An 18,922-nucleotide genomic window follows, 5' to 3' on the forward strand; every position below is an offset into this window, starting at 1 on the left:
GATGCCATATACATTCAATAATATTGCCAAAACATTCTATGTAAAAAGAGAAGATGAGTTTGGAATGAGGAATTTAAATTGAGGAAATGAGTCTCACAAAATCATGAAGAAAATTAAATAATTAAGATAATTAAAACTGTTCATTTGCATTGTGACATTATTTTCATTACATATAGCTCCCAATCTTAACTTTTGGGGTGAAATGTGACCTGGACATGTTTTATGAGACTCACTAACACAAATTCAGTATTATTGGTGGTCCACAAACGTTACTTAACCAAAATGCAAGTCTTTGACCAAAAAATAATTACATAAAAGACAAAAATTCAAAACAGCATGTCATACAGCCTGGCATAAGACTCTTTTTAAAGGCGACCTATAATGCCCCTTTTACAAGATGTAATACAAGTCTCTGGTGTCCCCAGAATGTGTTTGTGAAGTTTCAGCTCAAAATACCCCACAGAACATTTATTACAGCTTGTCAAATTTGCCCCTATTTGGATGTGAGCAAAAACACACAGTTTTTATGTGTGTCCCTTTAAATGCAAATGAGCTGCTGCTCCCGGCCCCCTTTCCAAAAGAGGGTGGAGCTTTAACAGCTCGCTCTTCGGTTGCTCAACAACAACAAAGCTGGAGAATCTCACGCAGCCAAAATGATGATTGTCAGTAACGGTGTTCAGCCTTACATTGTTCAAACCGGAGTCGGACACTGATGGAGAGACTCAGGAAGAAGTTACAACTTTTAGAATGAAACTGGACGTTTCTGAATGGTTAGTGGATAAATATATGTAGTTGCTGTGGAGTTGATTCAACTCATCGACTCATCGTCATGTTAATCTTTTGTGCAAATCCAGCATTGAATTGACCCTCGTTTGTGAAGCAGTCCAGCATAAAATGACGGCATGGCAACAACACTCTACTACAACAACTCTAAAGCAGCCCAACATGGCCTCACCCTATTTGTTGCGTGTTCCCGGGGGTGGGGTTTATGTAAATTTTAGGGTTTATGATGTCACCAACCCAGAAAGAAGCTCGTTGTAGTCCCTACCAACTGTTTGTCGTAGTCCTTAAAAAGTGATTTTTGTAAAACAAAAAATATCATCCTTTGCATTGAACTTTGAGCATTGTAACTTTGCAGATGTTGTTTATGCTCTAAAAGCAACATTACACACTAACTAAAGTTAAAAAAGTGAAATCATAATCAAGGATCCCATAGTATCCTATTCTCTCTTTAAAAGGTTCTTTATTAGCACTGATGGTTCCATCAAGAACCTTAAACATCCACTGCAAAAAAGTTAGATTATTAAAATGTTCTTTACAGTATACGAAAAAAAGGTTCTTTTAAGAACTGCTCACCGAAAGGTTAATTTGGGGAACCAAAAATGGTTCTTCTATGGCACTGCTGCGAAAACCAATTTTGGAACCTTTATTTTTAAGAGATGTAGATGATAACTGACCATCCTCTGAGGAGCACAGCCGTAATGCAGTATAAAAACAGACATTCAACAGATATCCACACAGCTCATTTGCCGTTCTTATGTTATTAGGCCTGACTGCTGGCAGCTCAGGAAATATTTCTCCTATCCTGCACTGACCTTGACCAATGTGAACATGTAATGATCTCCAGCTTACGCGTTCACTGGCGGTAGCTTCCTGATCAGTGACCCCAAACCCCCATCGATTTCTGCTTTTGCTCAGCGAGTAGCAAATTAGTGGCACAGAGGCCTTACATTTCACCAAGCTAATATTTGCTGGACAGTCTAGACACATTGTCTCAAAGTACTTAATCTGTATTTTATTTCCCTCACAGTCATGGTCTGTCGTATTTTCTGCTGCACTTAGTGCGCAAGAATTCATCTCTAAAGCCATCCGGCCAGTCATTTAAAGAATAGATTCACTTAATTTACATTCCGATTAATAATGCATTACTATTTGCAGGCTCATACAAAGGGCATGACCAAAAATGCTCATGAATATTTAATTACTCTGAGCTCTTCTTTTACAAAGATGAATCACCCCTGTGCTCTCCTGATGGCTCATGCTGTGCAAATAACCTGTTTAATCTATGGCTAGCCAATCCCTGCTTGTGCAATCATGACAGACACCAGCTACAGAACGGATTCCATTATCAGAAATGGGGATTGCTTAACATGAGCTCAGGAATGAGGACGCACATACATAAAGATAATTACGGACACAAGTTCCCTCTTGAGTTGAGGACCAGTACGTACTTGAATGAGATAAAGAGAGAGGACGAGATTGGGAAGCTGTTGGTGTAGGAGAGAGCTGCCATCTTAACAGCTTTGTGATGACGATGGTGAAGGGTGAATATGAAGAGAGTATTTGTACTCACCCTCTCCTCCCTGTGTGTCAAACCTCTCATTTATTGAAGATAAGATTGAGTGCAAGGGACACATCAAGGCTCACAGCATCATTCTTCTCTTATCTGGTGGGGGGAAAAAAAGCTAATTTAGTACTGTTTGATGGATTTATATGTGTCCTTGCAAAAAGATTTTTCCGTATAAATGTGCTTTTATTGATTTTGCAGTGGTGAATGTTGTTCTACTGAACACTATAAAGAAGCATATAAGCAGAAATAAAGAGGCTTAGCTGAGAAAGTTTACACTTTGTTTATATTTACACTGTAATATTCATACTGTACTTAAATATTGTTTGTTTGTGTGTGTTTGTGTCTGATTTAATAGTTAATGATAATAGCCTAATAATAAAAATCACCAGACTCTGATTGCCTTCATAATTTGCCAAAACATCGCGGTATAAAGGTCTAATTGCGAAGATGTGATTCCCTTCAGCAGATACAGGTCAGTCTACATGTTTTCCACCCTCTCGTGCTCGCTGAAGCGCGCGCACATCTTCAGTACCATGGAGAGCTCCGTTGTCTTCATAGGAACGTTCAGCCAATCAACGCTTTTCTCAGCCACAAGACAATAATTCATGAGTTAATAACCATCATAATGTATATAAACGGGAAGTAATTGTTTACGCTAAGCTATTTTTGCAAAAAACGACAAAACAAGTATTATGACATCATTTGACATCATTTTAACACGCTCTTCCTTTTGTAAACAACACATAATGGCATTTTATCGTGACAACGTACGTGAAATTGTTGCACTATGAGAATTTTATGAAGACGGTATCTGTTTTTAAATCACTTTCTGTCATTAATGTTCTGCTGAGATTTTTGAGAGACAATGAGTATCAAGACTTTACATATTGTATTTGTCATTTGCAAGTGATAATGAGAGTTTTGTCGGTCTGCAGTCTTATATGAAGATTAAAAACTATCATATCGAACTAAATAAACTAGTCGCGTTCGCCTGAGGACGTAACCGTAGCAACAGTATGCTTTAAGTTTAGAAGCAAACGTAGGCTACCTACCACTATATATGCTAATCGCCCAAAAAACGTTAGTGTTTTGTAAAGCGTTTTTAAGATATGTGACTGTTAGTTGCCTGTCGTAGAGGTGTAAGGTTTTGGTTGCACTAAAAGAACCTCAGAACAGAAAAATAACAGACATATTGTTTTAAAAAGTCTTTGTATAATTCGCACACTGTGTGAGAGAGCACGTCTTTGCTATTGTGTCAATCATTTAATCTTGAGTCGTGTTTTGTATACTTTATGTGAATGATTTCCGTCGTGCGCGCAAGGCAAAACACAGTGGCGCGCGCGCGGAGAATCGATGATCTTTTTTGTTTTGCTCCGATTGGGCGAGTGGTGGAAATGTGTCAGGCATATGTTTGCCGTGGGCGGGAGTAGACATGTGTTTATAAAGCTCCGTGGGGCGGCGACAGTGTGTTAAGAAGCAAAAGAGAGCGCACGACAGAGAAACCGTCAATTCACCCGATGTTAGGTAGGGGAGGCGGGTCGCCCTCTGCCGCTCCGTCTCCTCACCTGTATGGATGACCACTACAACCTTATTGACTCGCCCTCAGCCAGCCATAGAGGGAACAACGCCGACAACCACGGGTACGCGGAGACGGAGAAGGACATCATGACAGTGGTCGCGTGCGATAATATGCTGGAGGAAACCGCGGCGCTGCCCAGTCACCTGTCGCTGGATCGATACGAGCCGGACCACGAGTGCTGCGAGCGAGTGGTCATCAACATCTCGGGACTGCGCTTCGAGACCCAGCTGAAAACTTTCAACCAGTTCCCGGACACGTTGCTCGGGGACCCGAAAAAGAGAATGCGCTACTTTGACCCGCTCAGAAACGAGTATTTCTTTGACAGGAACCGACCGAGCTTCGATGCCATCCTGTACTACTATCAATCAGGGGGGCGTATTCGGAGACCCGTGAATGTTCCCATTGACATATTTTCGGAGGAAATTCGCTTTTATCAACTTGGCGAGGAAGCCATGGAGAAATTTCGCGAGGACGAGGGATTTATCAAAGAAGAAGAGCGACCGTTGCCAGACCACGAATTTCAAAGACAGGTTTGGCTTTTGTTTGAGTACCCAGAGAGCTCTGGTCCTGCGAGGGGCATTGCTATTGTGTCTGTTTTGGTCATTTTGATTTCCATTGTTATTTTCTGTTTGGAGACCCTGCCCGAGTTCAGGGACGACAAGGACCCAACTACTGTCTCACCTATTGTAAATGGCACTGGCCCTTTTGTGTCCAGCACTTTCACAGACCCTTTCTTTGTGATTGAGACCCTTTGCATCATCTGGTTCTCTTTCGAACTGCTCGTGCGATTCTTCGCGTGCCCCAGCAAGGCTACTTTTTCCAAAAACATCATGAATATTATTGATATTGTGGCTATTATTCCTTACTTTATCACTCTGGGGACGGAGCTGGCCGAGAGGCAAGGCAACGGCCAGCAAGCCATGTCGCTCGCCATCCTCCGTGTGATCCGTCTGGTGAGGGTCTTTCGCATCTTCAAGCTCTCGCGACACTCCAAAGGCCTCCAGATTCTCGGCCAGACCCTAAAAGCCAGCATGAGGGAGCTGGGACTCCTCATCTTCTTCCTTTTCATTGGAGTCATCTTGTTTTCCAGCGCAGTCTACTTCGCGGAGGCAGATGACCCAAGCTCGAGTTTCAGCAGCATCCCTGATGCTTTTTGGTGGGCTGTGGTTACCATGACCACTGTTGGCTATGGAGACATGCATCCAGTAACCATAGGAGGCAAAATTGTGGGTTCTTTGTGCGCCATCGCTGGTGTATTGACCATTGCGCTGCCCGTACCTGTCATTGTGTCCAATTTCAATTACTTCTATCACCGGGAAACCGATGGGGAAGAGCACGCACAATACCTCCACGTTGGCAGCTGTCAGCATCTCAACTCCACAGAAGATCTGAAACGGACACAGAGCACATCCTCCCTCAGTAAATCGGAATATATGGTGATAGAGGAAGGAATAAATAGTGCTTTCAAACAGCCAAACTACTCCAACCAGAACAATCAAAACTGTGTGAATATTAAAAAGATTTTCACAGACGTGTAAATCATGTGCAGTGCCAGACGGTCTTACAACAATCATCATGATGGCACCACTGCAAATGTAAGGTGGCGCGTTATTAGGGTACAACGGGGCTAAAAGCCCCCCTTTAAAGGGAAAATGTATGTATGTCACAGAATTTTTTTTACTGAATATTGGAGAAAACTTATTTGTATAAAGTAAATGCAAGAAGTAGTAAGTTTTGATTTAAAAGGCAAGGGAAGAATTTGTCACCATATGCAAATATTTTTGATATAGCAAGATATTTTTTAGAGTAGTGCTTTTAATCGATTAATCGCGATTAATCGCATCTAACATAAAAGTTTGTAAATATATATACATATATACATATATATTTACAAAAGTAACAATTCATTTTATGTTAGATGCGATTAATCGATTTGACAGCACTGCTTAAATGTTACTCTAAAATAGTGCTGTCAAATCAATTAATTGTGATTAATCGCATCTAACATAAAAGTTTGTAAATATATATAAATATATGCATACATTATATATTTACAAACTTTTGTTAGATCACATCTAACATAAAAGTTTGTAAATATATATACATATATATTTACAAACCTTTATGTTTCGCGATTAATTGATTTGACAGCACTATTTTAGTGTAACATTTAAGTAAAAATACCACTTCAGCGAACCATGTAGCTATTTTTAGCACCGTCATATTCCCTCCCAAAAACTATTCCCTCCCAATTACAGAACACAGTTAGTTGGACTACAGGTAGTCTCCATCATCATCCTTTACCAACCTTCTGTAACAGAGTTTTTGGTTAGGTTACACTTATTCAACAGATACTGAAAAATGAAAAAAAATTAAATCACCTTCATCAAAACTTAAAATCATAAATCTATAAGACTTTTACCTCGAGATATATGTAATAATTCCAAAGATTTCTATTAGCTACATAAATCTGAAAGAAAAAAGTCTTTTTTCCCATTGCACACCTCATGAATCAGGACAATTTAGCAGTGCATAGAGACAAACAGGTGTTTAGGAAAGTACTGTGGTAGTTTTTGTTGCTATTCAGAGCTTTGGGAGCAAATAAATCACAGGGCTTTTTACCCCTGAGGGCCTTTAGATCCGTTGTACCCTACATGTTATGGACAAGCCAGCATATTACACTGAAGGCGCTTTTTTGGTAGAAAGGTGCCAAACTCCGATTCACGTGTTGCATTTGTCTACAGCACAAAGGATAAGGTTCAGGTCAGGGACTAAAAAGAAGCACCGCTCACACTGCAAATATTGTGCTCGTAAGTCTGCGTTTGTTATCAGTGTTAACATATAATCATCATAATACATTAGTATTTGCAATATCTATTGCAAAGTGAAACAACTGAATATGTGTCGCTGTTATTGTGAACAAACTGAAGATAATGCTGTGTTGATCACATGTATTTTGTTGAATATATATATGGGTGATTCAATTAGGGGAACTTTTCTGTCACTTAAGATGATTTTACAGAAAAATGCTTTTATAAAAAAAAACAACAAACCAAAAATCCTATCCTTGTTTCAAAGTTTAGATTAAAATAGATTTTAATGTGTCTCTTTAATAGAGTGCAACAGTTGCATTCTGGAGGTAAAAACTGCATTCATTTTCTTCATGGGGAAATTGATTTTGAATGATAACTTGTAATGATAACTTGATTTTCAAAAACATTTTTTGCTTGAAATTAAAGTTTGTAGTGTTATGAGTCACCTCGTAGCTGATTGGCTTGGTTCATGGCTTATAACGCTTTAACAAGGGCTTTTTTTTTTTTTTTTAAATCCCTATGGGAAAAATGAACGGAAAAATACTTCCAAAACCAGCGCCGCTGAAAAAGGGAACGGGCACTGTTGCACTCTATTGCTTTTTCCTCATTTAATTTGCCAAAATTGTCTCCTACCTTGACTTTTTAACTTCTCTTCTACCATAAACATATAAAATGTTCAAACCATTTTTTTTTTCAAAACCATATTTTTAATTAATTTGCTATTTTTGTACAAGTAGATTTTTTTATAACAAAGAATTGTTGTCCTCAATAGTACTATAATTACAGAATAATTTTTAAAAATTAACTAATTTTTTGTTTTTTCCGAGAAAATATTTCTACTTGGTTAGGATGATATGTGAAAGAATATCAATAATTTTAAGAGTTAAGAAGAAATCATGACCTTAGAGTAGATTTATATTAGGTGTAAACATTATTTTAATTCTGAAACAATCCATTTATTATACATTTTTAATTAGGTTAATTGGCTCATAACTGACAAACTTTTTTCTCAAGTTATCAAAGCCATCTGGTCTTTATTCCACGATAAATAGCATAGATTACGATTTTCATTAAGTGCCCCTAATTGAAGAATCACCCATACATTTCAGTGCAGACTCCATTTAAACGCAATGAATGTGAAAAAAACAATACGTTTTGTTAATAATGTAATCAAAGATGTGTGTCTATTGAATTTGACTTGCCTGTACCAAATGAAATTGGTTAATACTGAATGAAAGAAAATAGATCTTTATTTTGTAATCAAGTTATTCGGTGTGTGCAAAGATGTAGTCATCTCCAGATTATGTAAAACTCAAATCACGTCTAGCCTAAAAATAGTACGTTCACGATTTCCCTCAAAGTGAGACGTCACAGTGGTTTTGAATTATGAAAAAAAGAAGCAGCTGAAAAGGTGGCTTGGATGTTAGGGGAAAGAAAAAGCTGCTGGACTCATCGCCTCAGTGGCATGGGATGGGAGACTACGAGATCAGAGACTGACTGAAAGACTGAGAGATCACGCCTTGAGTCCGCCTTGTGATGCAGTCTCCATGGCGACTACAGTTTCCTGGGTAACCCCCGTTAATGTTACCATGACATCCTCCCCCGTTGTCAGAGCAACGCTCCAGATGGTTCACAAAGCCTGACTGGCAAAATAGAGCGCAAGAATTGTGATCAGAAAAGGATCTCTCTGAATCCTTTAATGGATTTATCTCTTCAACATTTTGCAGCCTTATACAATGATGTAAATCAAATTATTTGCATAACCTTGGGTTTGCAAACCATCGAGAGCTGATGCACTCCCACATATTTCCATTTTTTAATCTTTAACAAATGACTGAATGTGTTGCATGTGGAAAACGATTGATATTAGCAAGACGGACCGACAGATAGATGAAAAACACGAAATGTTGTGCATGAAAATTGCAAAGTAGGTTGTGGTGGATTGTTATTATCGCCTGTGGCTGGGGTGCTTTTCCTTTGTAGCTGTCAAAGCGTGATTCTGTAAGGTTATGGGCTCACTCAGGCGTTCCCTATTTCGTTCTCCTGTGGAGAAAACAGGACGCAAGGTGCAGCGTGAGCTGATTACCGGAGGTTTCACGCTGACACTCCCGTTGACGGGTGTTAGAGGACGCACGGCAGTCCGCCAGACACGTTCCAAGCACTCAGTCAGAGAGAATCTTTCTCAACCTGTAGACCTGTGCGCTTCCGTCACAATCATCTTTGCTTTCCACCCTAGTTGTCATTTCACACTACCTAGAATTATAGAAGACACAGAAGACAAGCATGACTGTTTTTGAATTCATTCATAAAGAAAAAAAGTACTTATTTTAATCTACAAATCTACTATTGCTCAATTAATTTTTCTTGAGCCTCTTTTAATCTAATTACTTTTACACTTTCATCATTTTGGTCACCATGATTTTAAGACATGTTCCTGGGTCAACATGTTTTGTTGATCCTGGAACAACATTCTTGTCTGAAAATTAAGTCCTAATCCTAACCCTACCCATAATTTATCCCTAAAATCAGAGGGAAATGATAGTTGAATAACACTGATGTTCAAGCATCTAACCCTAGTTGTAAAGCTAAATTTGACATAAACTGTAAACTTGTCCCTCAAATCTGATTGGTTGATTGGAATGTTGTTCCAGGATTGACAAAGTTGTTGATCAAGGAACATGTTGTACTTGGTGAAATCACGTTCACCACAGATTTGACTGGTTTGAATCAAAATAAGCACTGGGTGACTCAGTGCTGCCATCAAGTGACATGTCGATGCAACTGCTCTGTTGACAAAGCATTCCTGTGCAAACCTTTGAAAACACTTTAACTTTGCCATCTAGACAATGGACATAAATTAAAAACACAAGAATTTACCATGAAATTAAATATGTGGCATATTTGGAGGCAACTTTTTTTGTTTGTTTTCCTCACCAAAGGTTTTATCTGTCTTAATGCATGTGAACAAAATGACCGATTTGATGTTCTCTCCATACTCAGTCCTCCGCCTCTCCGAAACGTTCAAGCATCCTTGTGACTAGAAAGGGCTCGTCTGATGATTTCTTATTATAGAGTATGTGTGTTAGTTTGGTGCCTGCTCTGACTCTCACATTTGCTAGCTGTTATACTCGAGGTGTTAACACAGAGAGCTTGCCGTCTGAGGTGTTATGGCTTGCATGACACCTCTCAAAACTCAGGTTGGCATCTGCATAAGACTCACAATCCATTAACGCTTTCTTAAAAGGTGCTGATGTTTAATCCTTCTTCGATAAAGTTAACTTCCTTCTTATGTTTTTGTTTTTCAAGAAAACAACATGGAAGTCTGTCCACTGGAATTTGCTGATGATGGATATTAGGCTAATAAGACAAAGTGAAATACTCTTGTGACGTACTCCAAAACAACGAAGGCAACAGGATTCAGAAGGTAAAGTGCTTTGCTTTTTTTCTGGGTATATTTTGCTGACCAATATTATTGGGGTGATTTATTAACAAAGTTCGGGAGGAGCTTGTTCAGATAATCTAGGTTTTGTACCATATTTATGCAGATGATACAGAGCTCTACTTTACTCTAAAATCAGGTACAGATACAGTGTCCTCCTTGTTAGCGTGTTTAAAGGACATTAAAGGTTGGATAGATGAAAATGACCTCCAGCTAAACCAAAAAAGTTATTTTGTTTGGCCCCCCAACGCTTCTTAGATAATTTAAGTCCTTCCCTGGGTCAGCTTCAAGAAAACATTCGTGATAAAGTCAAACATCTGGGGGTTATTTTCGATCCTGACTTAAAATTTGAAAAACAAATAAATTCCGTAGTCAGGGGTAGTTTTCTGCAGCTTAAGGGGCTTCGCAAGCTTAAAAATGTTCTTACTTTTAATGATTTGGAGACTAGATTAATTTATGCTGGAATTAAAGGGATAGTTCACCCAAAAATTAAAAATTCTGTCATCATTTACTCACTCTCATGTCATCTCATGTTTATTTATTGCCCTACTTCTGTTTGCATCGTTTGTATTTTTGTTTTTAGTTGTTTGCATTTGTTTAGCCTGTGCTAATGTTTTGTGACCTTGTGTTGTAAATTGTGTTTTATGTCTTATGTTCTGCAGAACAGGAACCTGCTGGAAACCAGTTTTTAAACTGAGTCAGGCCCGTTTAAATTGTACCTTAATGTTACTTTTTAACCTTTCCTGTATAATAAATGAAATGAAATGAAATTCCAAACCTGTAAGACTATGTAAGACAGCTATGCAACTACCACTTTGACTCTTCAAAAAGTTTATTAAGAGATCGTAAAACTAATCCATATGAATTGAGTGGTTTAGTCCAAATTCTCTGAAGAGACACGATCACTTTATATGAGGAATAAATTGAATTTAGGCTTTTGTTAACATATAAACATTGATCAGCGAACATAAACAGAAGCTCAACCAAATCTGCTTGACGTGCGAGAACAAACCTCATTGGTTCTTGTGGAAACTCAATCGTGCTGCGTAACACATGAGAATGAATCTCATTGGTTCTCACACGTCAAGAAATCATGCTTGAGCTTCTGTTTACCACTACTAATGTTTGAGTTTATGAATGTTTATATGTGAATAAAAGGCTAAATTTAATCTGTTCATCATATAAAGCGAACGTGTCTCTTCAGAAAATTTAGACTAAACCGCTCAGTTCATATGGATTAGTTTTATGATCTCTTTATGAACTTTTTGAAGCCTCAAAGTGATAGTTGCATAGCTGTCAACGGAGGGACAGAAATCTCTAAGATTTTATTAAAAAAATATCTTCTTTTGTATCTGAAGATGAATGAAAGTCTTACGGGTTTGGAACAACAAGAGGGTTAGTAATTGATTACAGAATTTTCATTTTTGGGTGAACTATCTCTTTAAACAGTCCTCACTCGGCATTCTCAACTAGTAGAGAACGCTGCAGCTCGCTTTTTGACTGGGACAAAAAAGAGGGAGAATATCATGTCTGTGTTAGCATCACTTCATTGGTTACCTGTTCAAAACAGAGTTGATTTTAAGATTTTAGTATTTGTATTTAAAGCACTGCATGGTCTTGCTCCTACTTGCATCTCAGATCTTCTTTATCCCTATTTTTCCCAGAGAATGCTCAGATCCTCCTCTCAGCTGCTACTCACTGTTCCAAAATCTTGATTAAAAACCGAAGGTGGTAGGGCTTTTTCAGTTCGGGCTCCAAAGTTTTGGAGCACCTTACCTCGCTTCATTAGATCATCCCAGACTATATATACATTTAAATCACTCTCTTAAAGGAATGGTTCACCCAAAAATGAAAATTTTGTAACATTTGTATTTAAAATTATTTTAAATTTTATATTTCTCAATAATGGTTTCTATCGTAGGGTTATTTTATGTCAGTTGTGCAGCACTTTAGTCAGCATTCAGGTTGCTTTTAAGATGCTATATAAAAAAACCTGACCTTGACCTACCCAATCAGCACGAGAGGAGGCCTATATATATAGTCGACTTACCTCCGTCCTACAACAGTTTTTCAGCATCCCTCCACCACCCCAACTTTTTTCTCTCGATTGTTCCTATCCCAGCCAGGGACGGGTGGGGCGGGAGTACTCTGGGATTCGAGCCAGATTTTTTCATGTTTTTGAAAGAAGTCTCTTTTTTATATATCAAAAATACAGTAAAAACTGTAATATTGTGAATATTATCAAAAATGTATTCTATTCCTATGATGCAAAGCTGAATTTTCAGCATCATTACTCCAGTCTTCAGTGTCACATGATCCTTCAGAAATCATTATAATATGCTGATTTGCTGCTCAAGAAACATTTCTGATTATCATTAACAATGTTAAAATTGTTTTTTGCTGTTTGTTTGTTGAATAGACAGTTCAAAAGAACAGCATTTATTTGAAATATAAATCTTTTATAACGTTTTAAATGTCTTTACTGTTGCTTTTGATCAATTTAATGCATCCTTACTGAATAAAAGTATTAATATCACTGTACTAATATAGCACATGCCAACTGATTTTAAATATATAGGGCATTTGATTGCTTTATTTTTGTCTGTCTGGATGCTGTTATATTGGCGTTTTTGTTCTGGAAGACAACAAATGTATTATTTGGCATGAGATTGTTTTGTGGTGAATGGAATGTACTATGCATGGTATTGATTTGCAGATGAATTGCCCTTTGCCCTGCAGAGCAAAAACAAACAAACAAAACTCCACTTCTTTCCAACCTTAATTTGATTTCACATTAGATTAATATACGGTCACAGAAATGAAGCACATCTCAGATGATGCTATAATGAAGGCTTTCCCCATGTTATACGAACCAGACTCCAATGCAAGTTTGAGTCCTTTCCAGATTCCATTCCAGATTTACTGGCTCCTCTCTACAATTCTATGAATAAAAAAAAAAAACAATTATGACTGGCATTATAAAAAAAACTATGTGGATATGTCAAAACTATAGAGGATGTCAGTCTCATATCTTCTTTTTATTCAAGCAGAACACATACAGTATTTATATGATATACACTACCGTTCAAAAGTTTGGGTTCAGTAAAAAAATTATACTTTTATTCAGAAGAAATTTATTAAATTGATCAAAAGTGGCAGTAAAGACATTTCTAATATTACAAAAGATTTGTATTTCAAATAAATGCTGTTCTTTTCTATTCATCACAATTGCACAACTGTTTTCAACATTGATAATAGTAAGAAATGTTTCTTGAGCATCAAATCAGCATATTAAAATGATTTCTGAAGGATCATGTGACAATGAAGACTGGAGTCATGATGCTGAAAATTCAGCTTTGCCATCTCCAAAAATAAATTAAATTAAATTAAATTGTAATAATATTTTACAATACTATGTTTGTTTGTTTTTACTGTATTTTTGTTCGAATAAATGCAGCCTTGGTGAGCATAAGAGACTTCTTTCAAAAACATTTTAAAAAATCTTACCGACCCTAAATTTTTGAATGGAAGTGTACTACATTAATAAATTGATCTATTTACTGCATGTTGCGACGCACATACAGATGGTTTCAATATCTTGCATTAGAGTAAATGAATGTGTAAATAAGTTTATTTTGCTGGCAAGAAAGACTACACACCCTCCAGTGGCGAGTCGCGGTGCGTCAAACCGTGCCTGCTGTAATTAACAAAACTCATCACTACTTTTTGTTTTACTTTTTTTTAAAATGACAATATTGCAAGCTATTAACAACAAACATTGTTATTTATAGCTTTCGTGAATCATGCACAGGCCATAGAATAAATGCCTTTCAGAGGGATTCAAAAAATCAAATTGCGGAGGTGCTGGATCCATATCCAACCTATTCCAGCACAAATTACGCCCTTCAGGTGAAGTCATTTTTCCTGTTATAATATGAAAACAAATATTAATTGATACCCTTTGACAGATAATTATGAGTACACTAAAGTTTTTGTTTACTTAACCCTGCAGGTTCCCTTTAATAGAGCACATTCTTCTCATTTATACTTGTAATTCTGCTTTGATTCTTAAAGCTTTTGGCGTTGTTGGGTTACTGGAGTAATTTGCCGCTGTATTCATTTTGGTGCATGTGTTCACGCTCAGAATGTGTTAATAATCTCCTCTAGTCATCTCGCATTTGCTCTTGAGTGATATAACTGTTCTATCATTGTCACCGGAGGTGCCGCATCTGCTTCAGTTCATTAATTAGCCAGAGACAGAGGTCGACTGAAAGGGAGAGAATCATGACAGAGAGACATTATAATGCAGATCTGTGCTCAAGTAGGCGGTTTAATATAAAAGTCTTTCAGCCTGAAAGATGTGTTTCCCTCTCACTTGAGCGTGTGAATAAACTGCCTCATTTCATCTGTCACATTCCAGCAGCGTAATGTGTTTGTGTGTGTAATGCGTTGCGTGTTGTTTCTGCAGGCTTCGGGGGAGATCCACGCAGTGCCTAGGACCGATGACCAATAGAAACGGAGGCCGTTAACCTTTCTGCTACCAAAACAGAACTGAACTCACCTTCAAACAACACAGAAGATGCCCGCATATCTCTACTGCCACTTCCCATTTACGTCTGGCTAAATCACAGTGAGCCGCAACACTCTAGAAGTGGCCTTTTCTGGGGTAAATTCTGCAGGTTCACATTTAATAAGAAGAAAGCAATATGAAGTGAACTGAACTGTTGAACTGTTGGACATGAGCTGATCATCTATGAATCTACTGCCCTCTGCTATCTGGCAGATATTAATCAAGCTGTTTTATGGTGTCCATCATGTATTTACAGTTTAGCTGTTGTTGTGCCAGATGTGAGAACTGTGTGAAAACTAAATCTTTCTTGCTCTTTGACCATATAGTCAGATTTTTTTTGTCATGTATTGCCTATATAATATGATAGAATCATCATGCTAAAGTACTTCCATATACAGTACAGTGCTCTAGAAAAGTATTTGGACACTTCAGCCACACTTAAAAATGTGTGAAGGTCACTGTATTAGATAACAAAATCAAACCGTGCACACTTTAAGCAGAACATTTAGCAAAAAGATGTTTGTTAGGTTTTAAATGATAAAATAATAGATGAACTGTTCAAAAAGACAAAGTCTTGAACACTTTCTGGTTATCAAACGTTAGTGTATCATCTTCATGGTCACCATGATTTTGTCAAGCAAGACAAAATCCTAAGTTTCTGGATAGGGTTGGGTATCGTTTGAATTTGAATGATTCAGATTCAGATTTTGCTTATCGATTCCAATTCTTAACGATTCCTAATTTCGATTCCAATAAGGTAAAAAAAAAAAAAAAAAAAACTTAGATATCATTCACATTTATTCTAAGTCTTATTGCAAAACATTTCATTGTAGCTGAATACCATAGGCAAAAGTTCCTTGTGTAAGTGTTCTTTAGCCTGTTGATTTTTGTTTATGGTTTAAAAATACCACAGCAAAAACAACTGCCTAACTAATATAAATTTCAAGCATTATTATATACAAGTAAACACTCAGTAATTAAAAAAGAACAAATAAACAAATTAGCAATCACACAAATAAATAAAACTGAACAAAGATCCGAAAATGTTGGTAGCACTTTATTTTACAGTCCTGTTCTCCATGTACATACGATGTACTTATTACAGTAATTACAATAACTGGGTAATAACTCGGTACTAACTCTGAACCTACCCCTAAACCTAACCTTAACCACTGTAGTTACCTTATATTACCCAGTATTTTCTTAGGTAAGTACACTATAAGTACACGCAAGTACACGTACCAAAACGCGACCAAAATGCTTTAAGATTTTCAGGTATTCAGGTACAGAAACTGTAATCAAATGTAAAACAACACTGCACTTTATAAATAAAATATACATTACAAATATAGTTACAAAAGTTATTCAGTCAAGAACAGCAAGTGAATTTTCTCTTTGTCTTTTGTTGTTTGATTAACATTATTATAGAGATGACAGGAAGAAATTTAGGCTGCTGTCACTTTAAGAGCTGCACGGATCCAATATACTGTTACACGTGTTTGCTTTGTCAACAGTTTACGTTCACTTAAGACATAACCGACTGTGTTTACGAGGATATTTTGACATATTTTTGTGTGTTTTTGTCAGTTCAAGTGCAAAAAGACACAGAAGAGAACTCAGTTTAGTATCACGCACTATGAGAGGCGGCTTTCTGTACGCACACCTTGGGTCTTCTTGCGTTTGAATGGTTAAAGTCATATTAAAGTGCACACAAAGAAATCAATAAGAGGAATCAAAGTTTGAATTTTATAACAAGTATCCGATTCCTGACCTTAAGTATCCAATTCCAGAATTGGAATCAATTTTCGTATCCCAACCCTACCTGGATCACCATATTTTGTTGATCCTGGAACAACAAATCGGTCCGAAAATTTAGTCCTAATCCTGTCCCTAACCCTACCCATAACTTATCCCTAAACTCAGACGGAAATGATAGGTGAATAACACTGATGTAGAAGCACCTAACCCTGGTTGTAATGCTAAACTTTACATAAACTGTAAATTTGTCTCTCAAATCTAATTGGTTGATTGGAATGTTGTTCCAGGACCATGTTGTTGGTGAAATCACTTTCACCTCATGGGTCATAGTAGGCCTAAATTTGGTAATATACACCTGTGGTTACTCTGCTAGGACACCCATGTGAACTTTAGGAGAACTAATTTCATACATCAACTAAAAATCACCAAAAACACCAGCTGATTGAAAGACATTGAGCAACAATGGTTCAGAGAAGTGAAGATAATTCTGCAGACGACTCTCGGTTTGTATTTTGTATACTATTCAGACTTTTTAAGTGTGGTTTAAATGTCCAAATACTTTTTGGGACTAACCTATCTTAAAACCTAAAACACTCTTTTTTGGGACTAACCTAACCTAAAACACTCTTTTCTCTCTGAGAAAGGAGACGCAGAAGAATGGATTCAATTTCACACAGGCTCTGCCTCAAAAATGAAGTAGATGAAAACAAGGCATGATTAAACTGAAACATAAAATATTAATAATATTTTTTTTATTAATCACAAACCTGAAATTATAATGATCCAGGTCCTGTAGTAGGGCGTAGGAGGGGCAGCAAATCTTTACAACAGAGCTGAACTTTAAAAGTCACAATTGAGCCTCTTCCATTACAAACGGCAAACCAAACAATCTTTCCACATCCCTCTTAAACAATATTTGAACATCTGAGCTCAAAAAGAAGAATTAGACAAATATGGAACATTAAATACTTCTTTTCTCAAATACTAGAGTGCAACGGAGTAGTGTTTGGCCCCTGAAGTCACTGAGTGAGTCTACTAGTTTCAGTCCTACAGTGGTCCCATATGGTTGGGTTTTCGCCAGAACAACCCACAGAGCCTCAGAACTGCACGATCTCATGTTTTTAAATGAAACAGAGAACATGTTTTTATGTACCTAACATTACCATTTCACACCACTTTATGCTGCCTCATGTTCTAAATAATTTGAATTAATTTGATGTTTTCAAATAAACTGAAATAACTAGCTGTACTTGATAAGGTAAAAAAGTATTTATAAAACACCATAGCTACCACCCAGAGCATGCTAGCAACCACATAAAATAGCAACATCCTAGCAACCACCTAGTAACACCCTATAGTGACCACCCAAAAGAGCCTAGCAACCACATACCAAAGCAACACCCTAAAGGCCCTGATATACTTCAAGCGGAATAAAAATATGAAGTGATGTGATACCATTTCGAACAAAATCAGGCCAAAAATTTCTTTCGGGAGTTTGAAATAGATTACCAGAGCAAACTTTCAGAAAAAATTTGCTTGTAAACACCTTTAAACTACCATTGGTCCGTGGTGATGATGTAATAGGTAGGTGTGGCTCAGAGGCTCCGCCTTCTTTGACATTCATTTCTTCTGCTCAGTCCATCAAGGTCAGACATCTGTGAGTAAAACATGAACACACTTGAGAGCTGCTTATAGTAGAAAATGAAGTTGTAATTCTAATCAAAAACGACAGTTTTTTTCATGTTTGGAACTGTAAAGCTGCTGCTTTAAAGCAATCTATTGTATAACGTCCTATATAAATAAACTAGACGTGACTTCACTGGGGTGGCGAATTGCAGATCTTGCGCAAACATCCACAACGCTATGATCAGATGCTTTTGTAACTGCTGTTTTCTCACCGCTGTCATTTTTGTTGTGTATTTTGTTATTGAGAGGAAAGAGCACAGCATATATTTACATATTCATATAAATGCCCCTCTCAGCAGGATGTTCGCTAACAGTATCCCGCTGGTCATGAATTTTAAAAATTGGGGAGAACGAAAAAGAACTTTATTGTGTGTATAAGGTGTATAGGACCTTAAACAACTACCTAGCAACACCCTAACAACCACACAGAACACCCTACCCAATAGTGTTCACCCATAACACCCCACTGTGCATCTATTAAACCTTTTTTTAGTGTACAGAAATAGGTATCCTCTAACACTGACTACAGAGGCCTCAGCAGGTGTATTCCCAGTTATGTGTATGTGATAATAAGATACTCCTTCACTGCTTGAACGAAACAGCTGAGCCTCTGCACATCTCACCGGGGGCCAGCTGTCATATGTGTGTTTTTGCACACAAGTATACGTGTCCTCCTAAAGCTCTCCCACAAAGGCTGCGGTCTTCCTCCTCTCTCTGTCCCGCTCTG

At 37.4% G+C, this 18,922-nt stretch overlaps 1 protein-coding gene across 6 annotated transcripts; it reads left to right on the forward strand.

Moving 5' to 3' along the window:
* The first annotated feature begins 3,741 nt into the window (after window positions 1-3,741).
* Window positions 3,742-15,069, forward strand: kcna3a (potassium voltage-gated channel, shaker-related subfamily, member 3a). Of its 6 annotated transcripts, none has more exons than XM_051897578.1 (4): window positions 3,742-5,524; window positions 10,049-10,166; window positions 13,973-14,090; window positions 14,650-15,069. In XM_051897578.1, exon 1 carries the CDS (start codon window positions 3,920-3,922, stop codon window positions 5,465-5,467), a length of 1,548 nt encoding a protein of 515 aa, XP_051753538.1. In that variant the 5' UTR covers window positions 3,742-3,919; the 3' UTR covers window positions 5,468-5,524; window positions 10,049-10,166; window positions 13,973-14,090; window positions 14,650-15,069. The 6 variants fall into 6 exon arrangements, with proteins under 6 accessions (XP_051753538.1, XP_051753539.1, XP_051753535.1 ...); XM_051897575.1 differs by having other exon boundaries at window positions 3,743-8,310; XM_051897576.1 differs by having other exon boundaries at window positions 3,743-6,739.
* The last annotated feature ends 3,853 nt before the right edge of the window (window positions 15,070-18,922 follow it).

This window comes from Ctenopharyngodon idella, chromosome 6 (genome assembly GCF_019924925.1).
Source record: "Ctenopharyngodon idella isolate HZGC_01 chromosome 6, HZGC01, whole genome shotgun sequence".
In the NCBI taxonomy this organism is placed as follows: Eukaryota; Metazoa; Chordata; class Actinopteri; order Cypriniformes; family Xenocyprididae; genus Ctenopharyngodon; species Ctenopharyngodon idella.